We start from the raw sequence: 20,222 nt of genomic DNA, 5'->3' as shown, positions 1-20,222 counted from the left end.
CACTTAAACCAGCCATTGACAGGTCATAAGCCCTGTAAATGCCTTGAATTCCATTTCCCTTCTTTAAGGTATTCTCCATCCCTGTTGTAATTTGTCAATATCAAATGTAACTTAAAAACAAACACAAAATGTCGTAGAACAGAAAATTTTCTTTCAAATTATAAAAAACTTTTTATTTTTATTTTTGTTAACACCTACATTATAAGCAAGGTCAATTATACTGTAACTCCCACACAAAAAATAAAAAATATATTGATAATATTTTGTTTATTATGTGAATTTTTAATTCTTATTGTGATAAGCAAGATTCATTTTACGTCATAATAAAATATTGAATACAATGATACCGAAGATATATCTGTTATTAATGTAAATAAGAAGAATAATATGTATGAAAGAACAATACAGTTATGTGTGTAAAATAGAACTGGAACCCTGGACGGGTGTTGAGAGGTCTCAGGTTCAATTCTCAAAAGAAATTTTTTATCAGGTTGTAGTAGAGTGGGGTTAGAACCTCAGACCTCTGATCCGTGAGTTTGCGACACTAGCTGCGGTACCTCAACCAGGTTCAAATTATTCTAATATTTTTTGTGCTATTAATTTGAAAACACTCAAGTATTGGTTACTGATTTTATTTTTTACGCGATGAGTTATTAATATTATTGTAAATCTGTACGTTCCCTCTATACTAAGATATAAATACATAAAACCACGAATTAATAGGTGAAAACTTCTTTTGTCCAAAAGCATTCAATTTTTATAGGCCCTCGTGTATACAATATGCTCCCACAAGATATATTATGCTCAGCTAAAAACAAATTTAAAATGCATACAAAAGAGTGGCTTTTTTAAATAGGAAGAAGCCAGTTGGAGCAGCAATTAATAGTTTATGTGTGATTCATAATTTTTTTTGTAAGTGTGTCGTATTTAAAAAAAAAAACATTTTGTAAAATTCCTATTATATCTCAATATATTATTATATTTCACTGGATTCTACTATTTGTCTATCATCTTGGACTTTTTTGTATGTATTTTTTTCAGTTTCATACACTTTGGACAGTTTGTTTTTTTGTTCCATAATTTTTATAAGATTTTCATATTTTTAAATATATATTTTTTATTTATTTAACTTTTTGTACATAATGCTAATTGTAGATTGGCGGGCTTAATGCCAAATGAAAATTTCTTCCAACAAACCAATAAAATAAGAGTTTTATTTTTATAATTCAAGTTACAAAAAATATTCAACAGATAATAATAAAACTAAAGATATCTAAAAATATAAATAACTGTATTTGCATATAAATTACCTTAAATCAATACTGTTACTCAGTGGGGAAAAGGAAAAAAGAGGAAAGGAGGAGAGATTAAGGAAGAGAAAGGAGATGTTTCTTCAGACGTAATTTAAATAGAGATACTGTAGTAACATCTTTGATGGTGGATGGGAGATGAATCCACAGTCGGGCCGGGCCGCATGGACACTATATGAGTTAGAGAAGAAAGAGGAATTGTGGATTGGTACTAAGAGAGTGCTTTGAGAATTAGAATGAAGAGAGTAAACCATGAACTGATAAGCGTTGAAATTTTTCACGGAGGTATATGGGAGCGTTAGGACTACGAAGTGTGGAACAAAAATGAGAGGGAGTAATAGTCTCTCCGCTGTCTAATTGTTAATATCATTTCATATTTTATAAGATTTCCGTATTTAAATCATCCCTACATTACTAAGACTAAACTAAATATGCTTTATTATATAAAAATAAATAAATGCTGCCTACCTCAGAACCTAATATATTTGCTTATAATTTAATTTTACATAATTGTACTACACCTAATTGGACTTAATTGCACCCTTTTTCACTGTTTTTGCAAACAGAACATATTGTATTATTTACTATAATAAACGCCGATTTTCGGCACTGAACTGAATCATTTTGTTTTTATTTTCTAGTTTATGGCAAGTACATATCAAGTAGTGATTGGATTATTAATGTGAATAAAAGCAAGTAGGCAGAGTAGAATGAGGAATGCCAGAGGTCAATATAACTCAACTCCGTAAAGTTGGTAAACCATAGCACAAGGTCGGAGATTTGGTACCCAGGTGCTACATTAGTACATCAAATACAGCATATCTCCATCATCCGTTACATGAAGGTAAGGTGATCAGTCTTATGCTTCGAGTGCCAGTCCAGAGACAGTGAAACATTACAGAGTAAAACACATTTTAAACTTATATTTCTTAGAAAAAACATTTGGTAAAAATTGGAGCATTTAATTGTACTACGAAATTTCTCAAAAATGTATAATAATAATAAGAGTCTTTATTCAATAAAATACACACGATATTACAACATTAATACATTATAAGAATAAAAACATAAAGTATTAAAACATATTTGTCCCGATAAACTATCAAATAATAGTTTGTCATCAGGTACTCAGACATTAGTTTCTATTAAGATTCAAATAAAAAAAGTTAACACAATATTGTACACATATAAAATAATGAATACATAATTATTTATAAATTTTATATTTGAAGCACTAACTTTGTGGTCATCCATTATAGTAAAATAAATTTTAAAAACCTTGTTATTAATCACTATTTTTTCTACCGACCGGCTTCATCAAAGTACTAATTAAGTTAAGTTAAGTACTAATTAAGTATACCTTGATAAAGAAGCAGTATTAAGAAGAAAGAAAGAAAAACAACTCAACAAAAACCAAATAAAGTGGTTTAAAACATTTTTTTTTAAGTAGAAAAACAGAAAAAAAAATTAAATTAAAGAATAAACATGTACTTGAATATATTATAAATATATTTGAAACTTAAGGAAAAAATGCTAAAGTAGTGGGTGCTCATAAATGCAACCAAAATAAGATAAAAAATAAAAATAAAACAAAATATATTTTTTTAAAATATATATAAAAATGGTTTAAATTAAAGTGAACTACTGTAACGTACGCGTTACCACGATGAAAGTTTCGCCGGTTCGTCACCCGCGTCTGCCGCAGTCAAGCTTCCCGGCGTAAGTGGGAAGCCGCCCTCCCAGACAGAGCCAAAGACAAAGTCGGAAGGTAGGAGCACAGCTGCGCCGACCGCAAGTCAACCTCAATAGCCCTGAAAAGGACTTTCCACCCGGTCCAAGTGGTGCAGAGAGGCGAAGGCAGTCAGCAGGCAGAGCGGAGCGAAGAGCGAAGTGCAGGAAGGCGAACAGGACGGAGAACGGAATAAAACACGTGTGAACTGTTCAGAGTTAGGAACTCAACTGATTTAATATCTCCAATTGACCGCCTTATAAAGCGGTGCGCGTCGGGCTCCGTGAGTCGGCCATCCCACCCGCGCCGGCTGCCTCGGAGTGGTGGGGGTAATCTTTCCCCGCCACTCGCTACATGCCGCCGGCCGCAGGTGGCGTAAATACGGGCGCTCAATGCCCGTACGGGCCATTTCGTCGGCAGCCGCGACGCGCGCAACATGACATTTACATAATATATTTTTGTACATTTTATTCATTTTAACCTAGCTATTTTTCCCCGGTAATACTGAGGCCAGGCTCGAAAGTGACCATTTTATCTTTATTGAGAGCCCAGCCATCAGTTCTATACATTTACCGGGGATCCTTTCTAATTAATGTATTATTTTAATTTATTCGATTTTACGCGTCCGGAACACTCCCCCCGTGCAGCTAGTCTGTACTATTTTCCTGCTGGGCGCGTTGTTCCTCTTCCTTCATTAGTACGGCGATCTTCACCGCTGGTCTGGTGTAGGTGCCGTTGGTGGTCCGCACCTCGACGACTCGTACTTGTCCGTCAGCTGCTGGTTCTGCACGGGTGACTCTGCCGCGAGGCCAAGAATTCCGCGGCAGATTTGGGTCCATGATGAGCGCGAGGTCCCCGACCTGTATTGGAGGCGCGGGCTCGCGCCATTTCTTCCTGTGCGCCAAGGTGGGAAGATACTCCCTCAGCCATCGGCGCCAAAACATGTCGGCCATTTTCTGGGCGATCCTCCATTGCTTATGAAGGCAGGCCCCTTCTTCCCTTTTGTTATAATATGCCAGAGTTGGCTGTGTGTTGGCTGACCCGAGCAAGAAGTGGTTCGGGGTCAGCGGTGCTTCGTCGTTGGGCTTGGTTGACACATGCGTGAGCGGGTGATTGTTCACGGTGTACTCTGCTTCAGCCAATATGGTTTTGAGGGTCTCCTCTCTTGGAGCCTGCTCGTTGAGGGTTGCGTGGAGGGCTCGTTTTACAGATCTCACGAGTCTTTCCCACGCTCCCCCCATATGAGGTGATGAGGGCGGAATGAATTTCCACTCAATTTTGCGAACTGTAAGTTCGGCGAGCATTCTGGGGTCCGCCAGGAGCTCGTCTACGGCCTGTTTCAGCTCTTTGTCCGCTCCCCTGAAGTTGGTAGCGTTGTCCGAGTATAACGCGTGTGGGCAGCCTCTGCGGGCGGCCATCCTTCTTATGGCCATTATGGCGGAGTCGCTTTCGAGGGACGACGCTAGCTCCAGGTGGATCGCGCGTGTGGTGAGGCAGGTGAACAGTGCCCCATAGCGCTTTTCTTTTCTTCGGCCGTTGGTGATCATCATCGGCCCGAAGAAGTCAAGCCCGCAGTGCGTGAACGGCGGCGTCCTGAAGGCCAGTCGGGCCTCAGGCAGTTGCCCCATCAGCGGGGGTTGGGGCCGGCTGCGCAGCATTTTACACAGCGGGCACCATCGTGTTATCTTCCTCACAGCCCCGCGGAGTCGCAGGATGAGGTAGCTGGCTCTCAGGTCGGCGATCGTCCTCTCGACTCCCGGGTGGCCACCCTTCCGGTGGCTGTGCGTGATCAGCAGCCGGGTGTATGGGCAGGTCCCGTCCATGATAGGCGGCGCGCTGCAGTCCTCTGCGAAGCTCTGTGCCGCTTGGATGCGCGTTCCCATCCGGATGACTCCCTCTTCGTCTAAGAAGGGTGCCGCTGCATGGAGGCGGCTGTGCGGCGGGATAGGCGCCTTTCGTCTCAGGAGCTCCAGCTCTTCTCCGAAAGCCGTCTCCTGGGACCGCTTCAGCAGCATGATTTCTGCGGCCCGTGTTTCTGAGGCGTGAAGTTCAAAGGTCCCCCCTGGGGACGGCAGGGACTCGTGGCGGCGGCATCGTGCGATGAATCGCAGCACCCATGCCGTCGCCCTGACGAGTCGGGTCCACGACGAGAAGCGCTGCACCTGGGGTAGGGCCTCCGTCCGTCTGATGTGGCCCACGAAGTGGCGGGGTTGTTTCCGCTCCAGCGTCTTCTCGTCCGGTTGTTGTAGTAACCTCTTCTCTTTCGGCCAGTCGGCTTCCCCTTTTCTCAGGAAGCCGGGGCCTCCGAACCATAGTCCCGACCTCGCAAGGTCGGGTGGGCCCTTGTCGCGGGTCCCTATGTCGGCTGGGTTGTCCTTGGTGGGGACCCATTTCCAGTCCCGTACGTCTGTGAGCTCGTCAATCTCGCCCAGCCTGTTTGCGACGAACGTGCTGTACCGCAGTGGGTCGGTTCGCAGCCAACACAGGACCGTGCTCGAGTCCGTCCAGAACACGGTTTGGGTGATGAGAGCTCGACTCTCTTTTTTTATGGTGGCGGCCATCCTTGCCGCTAGTAGCGCTGCCTGGAGTTCTAGTCTAGGCACTGACAGAGGCTTTAGGGGGGCCACCTTGCACTTCGCCATTGCGAAACTTGTGGTATCGGCCCCCACAAAGTATGCCACTGTGCAGCATGCCTGCTCTGACGCGTCGCAGAACACGTGCAGTGTCACGGGTTCTTTCTGCCCTTGCAGCGAGCATCTCGGTATTGTACAGCCGTTCGCTGCCAGCAGGTCGCGCCATTCCAACCACTTTTCGGCGTGGTCCGGTTGCAGCGGTTGGTCCCAACCTGTGTTTGTCCTCCAGATGGCTTGCAGCAATATCTTCGCCCGTATCGTGAGGCACGCAATGAAGCCTACTGGGTCGAAGATACTCATGGCGGCGCTCAACATGCCGCGCTTGGTGGGTCGCTCCGGGATGGCTGCACTTTCGGCTCCGTGCCGAAATATAAATAGGTCGCTCTTGGGATCCCATACGATCCCGAGGACCCGCTCCGTCATTACTTCTTCCCCTATGGTGACTGCTGTATTGGCCGGTCGTCGGCCTTTACTTCTTCAGGACATCTGGTTTGTTTGAAGCCCACCCGGTGAGCCGGAACCCGCCATTGCCGAGTACGAGGGTAACATCTCGTACCAGGCTTGCAGCTGTTTCTTCGCTGTCTGTGGCGTCTAGGTAGTCATCCATGTACATATTGTGCTCGATCGCCTCTGCTGCGGCGGGAAATTCTTTCGCGTGTGCTCGTGCGACTGTGTTTCGCACGAATTGCGCGCTGCTGGGTGAGCACTTCGCTCCAAACATCATGGACGCGAAGACAAACGTGTCGGGCTCCTGCCCGTCCTGCGTCCGCCATAGGAACCGCTGCGATTGCTGGTCGGCTTCCCGGATTCTTATCCGCAGGAACATCTCCCGTATGTCGGCCGCGATGGCTACTCGTCTCTCTCTGAAGCGGATCACGTTTCCGAGGAGGGATGAAAGCAGGTCAGGTCCCGTCAGTAGATGGTCGTTCAACGCCGTCCTCTGGAACTGGGCGGCGGCGTCGAACACGACCCTTATCTTGCCAGGCTTGTTGGGGTTTGTCACCGCGAAGTGGGGCAGGTACCATTTGCGCGAATGGTGGGCGTCTACCTCCTCGCGGCTTAGTTTGACGGCGTATCCCTTTTCAATGTAGTCCGCCATCTTGGCGCGATATGCGATCGCCAGTATCGGATCCTTCCGTAGTTTATTTTCCAGGGAGTGCAGCCGCTTCATGGCTGCTTGCCGGTTGCAGGGCAAAGAATCTCCGTCTTTCGCCCACAGTAAACCGGTCTCCCATCGTCCGGATGGTAGTTGTGTGGTTGAGCTGCTCATGAGCTCCGCCGCTCGCACATCTGCGGCGCGGCAACGTTCCAGGGTGGTTACACCTAGCGAGTCAACGGCGAAGCTCTTCTTTACCAGTTCCGCTAAGTCCCTTTCACCCTGGCCGTCTGGGGGTAATTCAAAGGCGGGGTGCACAGCCCCGCCGTAGGTGACGGCTCCTAGGGCCGTCTCGATGGTTAGCCGCCCGTCCTCTTGTAGGACTGGCGGGCCTGTAGATACCATTAGGGTGGCGTAATCAAGACCGATTAACATCTTCGGCTTGATGCCTGGTCCGTGTGTCTTGGTGCTCTTTCGGTTGCGGTGCGGCAGATCCATGACCCGCACCGTCTGTGCCTGGACACCAAATTCTTTGTTTCCTTTAACGAGGATTACGGATACACGCTGTGATTGTAGCGTGTCCGTGTTCCCACTGGCACCGATGAGTCTCAACTCCTCGCAGGCCCCGGTGGCGCCCACTGCACGGGCGACATCCTCCTCGAGGAGAGTTACCGATGAACCCTCGTCTAGTAGTGCGTGGATCTCCATTGACCCACGCGGGCCCTTCAAGGTTACTGGCACTACCTTGAAGGTCACTGGGACTTCCGTTCGCCTTGTCAATAAGACTTGCTCGTTCGGCGTACTGTCCCCTCTCTCGCGGTGTAGCGACCGATGATGCCGCCCGTGGCACTCGTCGCACTTCGCCGCTTCACAGGTGGTCGTTTTGTGTCCCGGTTCCAGGCATCCGTAGCACACGAACTTGGCACGCACAATTGTCCACCTCTCCTCTACCGTTTTCCGGAGAAACTTCCGGCATTGTCCGAATGCGTGTCCACTCATGTCGCAGAACAGGCATTTTTTGTCCTGAGTGAGAAACACGTGCCTTTCTTGGGTACGCCTTTTCTCCACTCGGGCGGGTTCCGTGCTGATCCCGATGCAACCCGCATTCGGTATTGCACCGGTCAGTCTCGCTAGCCACAGTGCCAGATCCCTGGGGGTAGCTTTTCTCACGGTATCCGCTCGTGACATAATCCACATCATCCTCTCGACTCGTGGCAGCTTCTGAGTCATCTCGGACAGAAGCTTCGGGGAGGAGAGGTGGCTTCCATCGAGGCCCTCTACGGTCGATACGACGTTTCTTATCGCGACCGCGTAGTCCGTCAGGGCCTCCAGGGATGCGTTGTCGGCCAGTTTAGGGAGTTTTCTTATCCGCTCCAGTACTCTGTCCACGACGATCTCCGGGTGTCCAAAGGCGGCCTCTAACATCTTCACAATGTCCGGCACATTTCGGGGATCTACCAGCAAAGACGACACTGTGGCCTTGGCCCGTCCTGTGAGGGCTCGTTGCAGACGGAGAATGTTCTCCGCGTTTGTAAGGGAGCACATCTGTGTCGATTGATCAAATTGCGCCTTAAATATTCGCCATTCTAGCGGGTCGCCGGAGAATTGCGGTAGATCCCTAGCGCCGGTTTGCCTCGCCATGAACGTGTGCCACTCCGGCGGCTGTCTGTATTTCGTCACAGGCTCGCCGGTGGCACCCGGCGGCATGTATTCCGTGGGTAGCCCCTCTTGTACCCACGCGCTCACCGGGTCACGAAACTCGTAGCCCCCCAGTGGTATAGTACGTGCCGCTACGGGCTCGCCTGGCCCGGCGGCGTAGCGTACGTCGGCGTCCTCCCTTCGGCTGTGTGCGGGTGGCGCCTCATTGTCCCGATGCCGCTCATTGTAGCGGCCTTGTAAATGTGCGTTTGTCGCTCCGGCGTAGGCCGGCTCAGCGGCGTAGCGTGTGTTGGCGGGCTCCTTCATCCTGGAGTCCGTCTCTGCGACCGGGTGCCTCCGTGGCACCCCGTCTCTCACCCGGCCGCTGTCGTAGTGGCTCGGCGGAAATGTGTACGCCGCTCCGGTGTCCTCCGGATCAGCGGCGTAGCGTGTGTTGGCGGCCTCCTTCGTCCTGGAGTCCGCCTCTGCGACCGGGTGCCTCCGTGGCACCCCGTCTCTCACCCGGCCGCTGTCGTAGTGGCTCGGCGGAAGTGTGTACGCCGCTCCGGTGTCCTCCGGATCAGCGGCGTAGCGTGCGGTGGCGGCCTCCCTTGCTCTGAAGGCTGCTTCCGTGTCGGCGACAGGGCGCTTCCATGCGGCCCCGTCTCTCACCCGGCCGCTGTCGTAGTGGCTCGGTGGATGGATGTACGCCGCTCCGGTGTCCTCCGGATCAGCGGCGTAGCGTGTGGTGTGGCGTGCGGCGGCGGCCTCCCTTGTGCTGAAGGCTGCTTCCGCGTCGGTGACAGGGCGCTTCCAAGCGGCCCCGTCTCTCGCCCGGCTGCTGTCGTAGTGGCTCGGCTGCTGGATGTACGCCGCTCCGGTATCCTCCGGATCAGCGGCGTAGCGTGCGGCGTGGCGTGCGGCGGCAGCCTCCCTCGTACTGAGGGCTGCGTCGGTCCTAGACGCGTCTGACGTCAGCGGCAGCGGCTTGTGAGCCGGTTCCGACGTCCCGTGCGATGTGAGGTCCCTCTCGATGGTGGGCGTGAGGGGGGTTGCCATGTCTCGTCTGGCGTCCTCTCTCGCGTTGGCGGCCTTCAGCGCGGCGATGATCTCGTTGAGGCTGCTCACCTGCCTCTCGTGATGCGCCTCGCGTTCCTCCATCTGTCGGCGAAATGTCGCCGATGAGATGGACCGCTCCGAGGGTGCGGATCCCTCGTCCGAGTCCTTTTGTTCCTCCAGAAGTCCTTGATGAGGCTCCTCCTGGCAGTCGTGTGAAGGCCCTGGCTGGGGCTCCTCCTGATGTGCTCGTACAGACCCCGGTTGGGGCTCCTGAAGCTCCTCTTCGTGCTCCGTGCCGGCGTCTCGACGCGTTCCCGAACGCGTCGACACAGGCGATCTGTTGACCGGCATGCTGTAGGTGTGTTGTAGACTGGAGACCACTGGCGACGATCCTTAGCTCCGAAGGACCAAATGTAACGTACGCGTTACCACGATGAAAGTTTCGCCGGTTCGTCACCCGCGTCTGCCGCAGTCAAGCTTCCCGGCGTAAGTGGGAAGCCGCCCTCCCAGACAGAGCCAAAGACAAAGTCGGAAGGTAGGAGCACAGCTGCGCCGACCGCAAGTCAACCTCAATAGCCCTGAAAAGGACTTTCCACCCGGTCCAAGTGGTGCAGAGAGGCGAAGGCAGTCAGCAGGCAGAGCGGAGCGAAGAGCGAAGTGCAGGAAGGCGAACAGGACGGAGAACGGAATAAAACACGTGTGAACTGTTCAGAGTTAGGAACTCAACTGATTTAATATCTCCAATTGACCGCCTTATAAAGCGGTGCGCGTCGGGCTCCGTGAGTCGGCCATCCCACCCGCGCCGGCTGCCTCGGAGTGGTGGGGGTAATCTTTCCCCGCCACTCGCTACATGCCGCCGGCCGCAGGTGGCGTAAATACGGGCGCTCAATGCCCGTACGGGCCATTTCGTCGGCAGCCGCGACGCGCGCAACATGACATTTACATAATATATTTTTGTACATTTTATTCATTTTAACCTAGCTATTTTTCCCCGGTAATACTGAGGCCAGGCTCGAAAGTGACCATTTTATCTTTATTGAGAGCCCAGCCATCAGTTCTATACATTTACCGGGGATCCTTTCTAATTAATGTATTATTTTAATTTATTCGATTTTACGCGTCCGGAACAACTACTTTGAACGACCTCACAAGGTCTTGTCAATCAACCAATCAATGATAGCATTGATATGTGTTGCGATAGATTTTCAGTTTCCGGGAAGACATTTTTTCAATGTTTAGTATATTTTGACAGCTACGGGGCTCTATTTTCAAATGTCAGGACAACTCAGCGATGAGAACTAGTGACGTCACGGGCGAAGTAATTTCAAAATTACAAAACTTTTTAAAAAATCATAGCAATGAGAATACAAAACATAAAAATATTTTTTAACACTTTAGGCTTAGTTTAATAATCTATTAACAAAAAAAAATTAAATGAATACAGCTGAACTTCCTTATTGCAAATTCAAATGTTTTGTGCCCTTTTATAACAATAACATTTGCATATGAAGATAAAAATTCAAATATTGATATACTGCAAAGGTTTGACTAGTCAGATTAAGATATGTATAAAGAATAAGATATTAAGTTGGAGATAAAAATTAACTGCGGAATATTTCGTGTGAGTTAATAATTACCAAATAACAATACCTGATAACTAATATTACTACTCAATGATGCGACATAAAAGTATATCAACACTGTGATGTTTTCATATCATGTTCATAAATTATTATACAATGGTGTGCCATATATTTGTTTTTTTATTGTTATAATTATTGTTGTGTTTCTGATCCTATATAATATTTGTGATGGTATACTCATGTGTGTGTGTCAACTAATTGCTCATCCCAACTCAACACAGGACTTTTAGTCCCATGGAGTTGGGACTAATGTCTCAAATAATGTGTAAGAGGTCTCGGGTTCAATTTCCGTCATGGTTGATATGAAATATTTATTTAAAAGGGTGTTTTCACACCAGAATATTACATAGTCCCTGAACTGGTACCTGAAGCGTAAGACTGATCATCTTATCTTCATGCAAAAAAAAAAACAGAATACGCTGCGATTGATGTACCAATACAGTGCACTGTGCACCATTAGGTGCGGAAAGGGAAAAATGAAATGAAAATAAAAAAATAAATAAATTATAAAATAATTTTTCTTTTTTTTTTCATTTCATTTTTTTGCACCACAACAGGCCAGGAGGCCCAATTACAGTGGTGAATTACACTACAGAACAACCAGGCTTGAGAAAAATCACATTTTAATTTTTGTGTTCTCACCGGGAATCGAACCCTGAACCTTCCGTGCGTGAGTCAAGCGTCTTGACCACTACACCACGGAGGCCGCCGAATAATGTTTTGAGTATGTCCAAATGCTTGCAGACAGGCTGGATTTCTTCCCCAGGGAGTTTTATTTAGACCCAAATTTATTGCAACAGAGAGAAAAAACATCTTTGAGAAGGGAATATGGAAGTTTAGGCATTTACAGGGCTTATGAGCTGTCCACTTTACAAACTGTGTAAAATTCACTATTTCACCTATGTTTAAACATCCACACTTCCTCAACTCTTCCATTTTCCGAGTAGAAGAAAGAAGGATGTATGAAATAAACTAAAAAAAAGTAGAATATAAGTAGTCTATGTTCGCGACCTGAGTTCAGGAATCAAGTTGTGGGGAGCAGGGTTCGAACTTGGGATCTCTGATCCACGAGTCCGCGACACTAGCCACTGGATACAGTCCGGTTCTAGCTTAACTGGGATAGCTATGTTTTTTCTCTTTTTATTTTAAAATGTCATTTTTTTTAAATGTATAAGAACTTATATAAAAGCCCTACGGAATGTTTCAGAAACATTTCTACTTTCGGAATACATTGCATAAGTTTATTTTATTCAAAATAATAATGTCCGAGCCAACGTAGAACTCCATTCCTGATTTTGCCGATAATACTTCTCTCAGCCTTACATAATGTACGGATCTCGGCATTGTGGACCTATCACATTTCAACAGCATTCAACCTACTTTCATCCTTGTTTTTCCAAGTCCATACTTCGCTCCGATAATTCAAGGTCAACACCGGGACTCCATTTTGAACTGCTAATTTGTCCTCTTGCGACAAACATTTATTTGTCAAGGCAAATTTAAGTACACCATTCACTCTGTTCCCGGCACTCACCCTCCATTCAATATATTTCTGTCATTCCATCCCTAGTAAACATACTTCCCAGACATACAAATTACTCTACCTGTTTCAATGTAACCCCATTCCCAGTGATCTCACATTTTGTCATACTTTCGTATCGTTCCAAAACCATCACATTGGATTAATCGACATTCATCGGCAAATCATTCCTCTTGCATACATCGTCGATTTTTGTAAACAAATATTAAATATTTGGCATGTTTCAAAGTAAGCGCATTAAAGAATATAAATTTTAAATCCAATTATAGGAATTTTTTCTTCTTCTTTGTTTTATATGGCCTTTTCACCTCCCAACTGGGGTGTTCTAGCCAGCGTCGAGTTTTTGTTTATTTAGATATTTACACATGTGTTAGTAATATCTACAAGTCAGTGGGTAAGTATTTAATATTTAGAAAACATTACATATTATATAATATTTCTGACTTGTGCTTCTTACTCAAGATCTTGAATAATATAATTGAAAGTACTTATCTCTTGGAAAACATCAATCTAAACTGCGCTAACAGATTAACCAGACAAGTCCGACTTTTTTACAATACTGTACCATCCAATAACCTCACTCAAAATTCCTGCATTATCCGTAGCTGCACAGAATACAACAAAATTTGTTCCTCCCTTGATATATTTTATTCAACTTTCTCATTATTTTTTTAAAATTACAACTACTTCAATTAATATGTATTACTATCACATCATTCTCTTGTTTCTATTCTTTATAGACATTTTAAGGGTAATCTCCTCAACATAATCCCTTCTTTTCCTTATTTTATCCTAGTCTTTTCTTATCTTAATCATCACTCCTAACGCTTTGAGAACAAAATCATTATTATTTCATTTAACTATCTCTATTGATATTCTTTAAATATTATTATTTAATAATATATATTTCTATTTTTTATTTGTTCATTAGTATGTCTACAAAAAGTATTATACAGGTGTTCTTTAAACCCTGTCACCATCAGTATGGGCAAGAAGACAAATTAGCATATTTTTATAATATTTAGAACAAAATTTTTTTTTAAATATTTTAAAAAACAAATCGTTGCTTACAGGGGAAAAACGAGGGGAGCGCGGCGCAGTATCAGATTTCCCCCTTCCCCCTCCTCATTTCACCCCTGCAGAAGTAAGCAACCATTTGCTTTTTTGGATATTTTATTTTTTAAATTTTATTCGTTCTAAAAAAATATTTTAATGTGCCAATATGTCTTCTTGCTCATACTGATCATCGTGGTTTCGGATGTGACGGGATTTAAAGAACACCCGTATGGTCGTGAAAAACTGAAATTGGACTCATACTCTTTAAGCTTCAAGTGTTATACTTTTTTTTGCCAATTAACGAAATTTCTAACCCACATCACGGCTATCACTGTTATATTAATTTTAAAAATATCTAAGTGGTTTGACTGTTTTCTGCAGATCTTTTTTTTATTTTTTAAATTTTTTCATTGGAAAAAAGTACAGCACTTGGAGCATGGACGATTTCAGGACATAAAGATATCATGGTAAGCTATCGAAATCGGCATTGAACAAATTTTTAGCATTTTGAGGGTTGGACTCTTTCTGCATAACGACATACATTTTTTAATAAATTTTCTGTGGTTTTTCTAAATAAAAAAAAAAAATAAAAAACATTTACAACTTAACACCAAATAATTTTAAATACATATTTATTGGGTGGTGACGGGAGAATTAGAATATGAGTAGGGAATGGGATGTTAATATCAGAGAGGTCGGATAGGAGTCCGTATAAAAGTCATTTACGGGGCATTAAAAAAAACATGGTTTATATCAGAGTCCCGGGCATGGATTTTGAACAGGTGAGAACCATTGCAACAGTGCCCAATACGCATTCAGCATATGGTGGATGTCTCAAACTTGTTTAGAATCACTTTGGAAAGCCGAGGCTTTTTTATTACATTTTGCTTCAGTTGGAAAAAATGTCTACTCTCGGCTTGGGAGAAGGCTACCCAAACTCTTGCCATGTGCGCAGTTGCTTCTCCTTCGTCATAACGAGGAGATCACCCAGCGGTAGTAAATTACTATAAGCGAGGGTCTCCAGAGTAGACCGCCTCCTTTGCTTATATCACTTATGGGGATAAAAACATTGCAAATTGTTGAATATTCGTGTAGGTAGGTGTTAAAACTTTTTTTTCTCGTTCCAATTTATTGTTACCTCTTCAAAAAGTGTTTTGATAATATTGAATGATAATTAACAACACTTCTTTACTAACATTTTTCTTACTGATTGGATATTGACAAATGAAAAATAAATAAACTCGCAAGAATGCAAAACAATTTGTATGATACAATATTTCACATGGTAACACGTTTTTATTTTGTTATTTAATAACCAGAAAACGATCAAAGAGCTACTGGGGTGGTAATAATTAATCATATGGGGGGCAGAGTTGACCTATAATAAGTGTCAATATTCAAAACCATAAAAAAGTTTACAATTTTAGACACAAAACTACGCCGACGTATAAAAACAATACGTTTGATAATGAATAGGTCGTTATATGCCCAAAATATTACATAAAACTAAATTTATTTTCGTATTGCGATAATTCATTCCACGCAGCTCTGTATTTCATATTTACGAAATCTACACCAAAATAAAACAACCGATAAAAATGCATCCTTTTCGAGCGTTCTACGATTCCTCGTAACTCAATACTAAAAAAAGTAATATCAAGAATCTGCATTTATTTTAAGAGTCAAGAAACCAAAATAAAATCGATTTTTTACCATGACTATTTCCTTGTTCTGTCACTTTAGTTTTTACGACTTCCATTAACGTCAACATAAACAGGTAACACCACACAATTTGCCGATTCATATTGATTTTATGATACTTCACTGTTAACATTTCACTAAAAATATATCGGCATTTATCTCATTTTTAAACATAACACTTTACAAATCTTTCGTTCACAAATCTCACTCACATTGCATCGCGAAAAAAACAATGACATTAACAATGTCGCAAACTTGACAATACAAAAAATGTAAGGCCTACAAGAAAATAGAGACGTGTACAAAAATATCAATGTCGTAAGTAGGTACTTCATGAAAAATAAGAAATTGTCGTGGTTTTGTTACTTCCTAAATTATACTGTAATGTCAATATCTCTAAAGAAAAATACTATTTGTTCTACCTCTCTCCACAACAACTATAATTATAGATTAACAATAACATAACTCTTTACATGTTGGTCCAAAATCTTTTAATCTTCTAACGAAGGAATTACAAAGCATTAAACCTCTGATACAGTTTAAATTGGGTTTGAGATCCTAGATTAGCATGGAAAGAACAGATAACCACTCGTAAAAAATCATATTTATAAACAGCAAATAAATCCTGTTTTTATAATAGCAGCATGGGTTAAAAATGTTTTTTTTCATGGTTATGTCATACCATATTTATATACCATAAACTGAAAAAATATTTAAAAAGGAAAGGCCAACGCTCAGATGCTGAAGTCTTGGTGGGCATTTTTTCCAAATTACGATATAGCTTAATTTTAAGATGTATTTTTTTAAAGTATATTTTTGTTATGAAAATTAACCCATATAACTAAAATACAAAGCGCGTATTTTGTTATCACCAAACTGTTTTTTATTATTTGCTTACGTAATTACTTTTTTGTACAATCAAATTTAATCATTTATTTACAAAACAACAAAAAATGTAATTATGAATTTTGTACCTATTCATAGACCTGTCTTCATTCGTTAAAAAAAATGACTTTAAATTAGCCAGAGTTTCCTAGTAAATATCGGTATTGTGAAGCAAATAAAAACAAATTATAGATCTTAAAATTTTAGGAATAACTTGAATTATGTCGCTCTCACATAAGTCTTTTTCAAAGTTTTATTATAAAATATGGCTTTTTGCTTTTCACCTCAAATGAATCAACAGCAACGCCGTATGGGGTGAATGGAAACATTTAAATTAATTTTAATAATCGGAAAAGTACAACTCTGACAAATGTTTATAAGAAGGTATATATATTTAAAATAAAAAAGGACAAGTAAGTACAAACAAAAATAAATCTCTTTAAAAATTAAGATGTTTTTTCACTTCACATCAAAGATAATGTAGAACTATTACTTCTTCACATGTCGTTTTCATTCACCTTACTAATCATTTGTATCAACCTTACTAGACATTTCTATTCATCACACTAGTTGTTTCTATTCACCCCACTAGCCGTTTCTATCATAAAAAATCAGACATCACCTCACATCATATAGTGTCTATCCGATTTTATCATTTGTGAACTTAATATTTGTGATTTTTATTGTAGACGATAAACTAATAAATGATAATAATGATAATAATTATGGTTTATTTACAAAAATAACAATTTCTTTATCTAATACATACACAGATAGGTAATTAATTTCTTTGGATCATGTCTAGTCTGCCTAACTAGGTACAACATGATTTAAGGCAGACTACCTACTAGTTGATTTACTATGCAGTTAAATAATATTCATTTATTATTTAAAAGTTTTTGAGTAAATTTTCCGATTTTTCTCTAGCTAAACCCAGTAACCAATTTTTTACAAATTTATTCAATTGAATCCGGATCACGGTTTTGCACTGTTTGGGTGAGAAGTTGAATATTTTGGGGTCCAGAAACCTGAAATTTCTTTGTCCGAATTCAGAGTTTGTGGTAGACCCCATGACCCATCCTCTAGTTTGGCCTCTGGATGGATTTAAGTAATAATTTGTTACATTACCTTGGGTTATCTCTAAGAATTATTGAAAGTTTGTTCACCAACGTAAAACCACTGACTTCTTAAGGTACACAATGATAGCAAAAAGAGCAGGAAATTGCTTAAGAAGTATTGTTTTGATTTTGGCGGTCTGCAAAACACATTATTTGATATCCTGTACCTTAGTTGCGAATCTCCCCATATTACTGTACCAACTTCAAAACAAGTTCATCAAAATTATTTTTGGATTTTCAACTACTTTGTTTAGTGAATATATAATAAATTAACTAATTTTGTCTAAAGAAAAAAAAACTGAAAATGAGTTTTTGTTTGTGTTATTAAATTGTTTATGTCCAGGCGAATAAAAAATATAGTTCTGTGTGAAATAAAGTCAGAACCCTGGACAAACGTTTTCCACTCAATGGCTACCTGGATAAAAATCCTGAAATCTAATTGAGTGAAGACATTTCACCCAGTAATGAAGTGGTTGAATCATATACCTACCATGCTTGAAGTCCCAGGTACGATATGGCATTTGAGTAAAAAAAAAATTTTTTTAGGTAATAAGACTTGTGTTTGAGAATCAACACAGTTATACTTTTATTAAGTGCAGGCCTAGTCCCTGTCCACGATGGTAACACACATATAATATAAAGGGTCTTTTTTGTATTTTCTTCCATTTCATCTCATTTGCTGACTCACAGCTTATTACTGTCCCCGTAATTTAATTCCAGTAAGTTCAGGGTTGGTAATACTATGAAGTTGAAAAGTTTGAAAGTAGTGTTGAAAAGTTTGAAAGAAGTGTTGACCTTTTTTACTGATTAGTCATTTTATTATTTTGTGTACCTACCTACAATGCAGGTGTTATTATTTCCTAACTCTTGCAATTCAAATGAGTCATGAGAATATTTATTATTGATGTTGCATTGAATTTCCTTGAACTGAATATTTTCATTCTCTATCAGTTATGTTTATATTTGTATTTACATTGTTCTAACTTTTTTTTACATTGCGAAAATAAGAATGTGTCTAAATAACACATGTAATTTATTATTATTATCAATAACTTATTTAGCGCCATTTTCATAATATACATAATACCTCAAGGGGCTAAGAGCGTGATTTATAAATATTGATTTTAAAGTGACTTAAAATTGAAATAACACTTTTTAGTAAAACAGTTTATTTTATCATATTAATTTAATAAGGTAGATAGAATTTGACACCAAGAAACAGTCAACAATCACCGACTGTTTCCTGTTAGTGAATTTGATTAAGACTATAGAGGGGTGTTTAAAAAAAAAAAAAAAATGATTATATTATGTAGATATATAATTATTCATCGGTATAAAAATTGTTATAAATAAATACATGATATTACATAGCTTTCAGTTTGATTAATTAGGGTTAGATTTTATGTTTATTGGCAAAACACATAGTGTGGTTGGCAACATTTTATTATTAAAAAATATTTTGGTTTACCCTTTATTCATATGTTGGTACCTACAATACAAATTATACAATCCAACTTAATTTGCAATGGTATCTAGTTAGAAAAAAATAAAATTGATAGTGTAATTATTTATGAAAGTAAAAAATCAAAGCAACATTTAGTTAAAGCTGATTTGAATGTTTTAAAAGTTTATGAAAATTTGCACAACACAAACCAAAAGTGAAATTTAATTAGAAAAAAAACAAGATATTTTCATTTAAAAGATAGATTCTATACCAAATTAATAAAATGATATGTGTAAAAATAAATAACTGTGTTAAGACCAAAAACAAAAATGTAAAATGACTAACCAGGAACTAAACTGGTTTATGTAACATTTTTGAACTAAATCAATTAAATCTATTAGAGCAAAAGTGGTCTACATGTTATTTAATTGTTTAAGTGCAAAATGGTCATAACTCGATTTCGTCAAAAATTTCAAATTTATAAGTTAACACTAAATAGTAGGCACACACAGAGCTTGTTTCATATTAGGTAATCATTTTTTTGTTTATTTTTAAACACTGGCAGTCAAATTAAGAAAAATCATGTTTTTTTATCTTTTTATATCTATAACAGAAGCACTTAAATTATAATCTAACATCATCAATCTAATGCCAGCGTTGCCGTTGATCTACCTATTTTGGGAGCAATCTACTGATCTACCAAATTCAATGATAAATCTACTCGTAAAAAAACAGTTTTCTAAAGCGCGGTAAGACCTAGATTAATTAATTTTTGTGAAATTGTTTCAGGTGAAAACGAATCTACCAATTTATTTTTCTGAATCTACCGATTTTAGCTTGATGGAGGTTGGCAACGCGGGTCATAACTGAAAAGCAGATAATAAAACATTGAAAAATTGTGAAATTTATTTGGTCAGATTGCTAAAAAAATGCAAAAAGGGGAAGAGTAATGATATAAGGAAGTTAATGGGTTTTATTTTTATGGTTATTTATCCTGCTTCGTGGTGAATTTTCTAAAACGGCATTTTAACTTCTGTTTTTAAGCAGATACTATTTGGATACCATAGACAAAAGAAACTAATAGCGCTAAACGAGACAAAAAACAATAACCTACCAAATTTAGAAAAAAACAGAATTGCCAACTTTTAGGGAGATTCTAAATATTAAAATAAATACATTTCGTCTTTGACTAAAATGACAGTAAAGTAGGCATGTACTTTATTTTGCTCGGTCTTTACAGTTTAAAGTAAATTTGTTAGTTTAAAATTACTAAAATGAATAATCACTAAGGATAATGAAATAAATTAACGATATATTTATTGGTTAAATAAACAATTTGATATTGAAAAAGCAATATCAAGCCATAATTA

General features: G+C 40.9%; 1 protein-coding gene across 1 annotated transcript in view; it reads right to left on the bottom strand.

The window, feature by feature from the left end:
- Positions 1 to 15,645, bottom strand: part of Tmem131 (Transmembrane protein 131) — a 51,150-nt gene extending 35,505 nt beyond the window's left edge. Inside the window, exon 1 of the mRNA XM_088225276.1 lies at positions 15,418 to 15,645. Coding sequence (XP_088081402.1) covers positions 15,418 to 15,538 — 121 coding nt within the window. The 5' untranslated portion in view covers positions 15,539 to 15,645. The remainder of the gene's footprint in view (positions 1 to 15,417) is intronic.
- Positions 15,646 to 20,222: the final 4,577 nt, after the last annotated feature.

Source organism: Micrasema longulum, unplaced genomic scaffold (assembly GCF_059751315.1).
Source record: "Micrasema longulum isolate JH-2025_06_02 unplaced genomic scaffold, ASM5975131v1 h1tg000340l, whole genome shotgun sequence".
In the NCBI taxonomy this organism is placed as follows: Eukaryota; Metazoa; Arthropoda; class Insecta; order Trichoptera; family Brachycentridae; genus Micrasema; species Micrasema longulum.
This window is presented reverse-complemented; position numbering and strand designations above follow the sequence as displayed.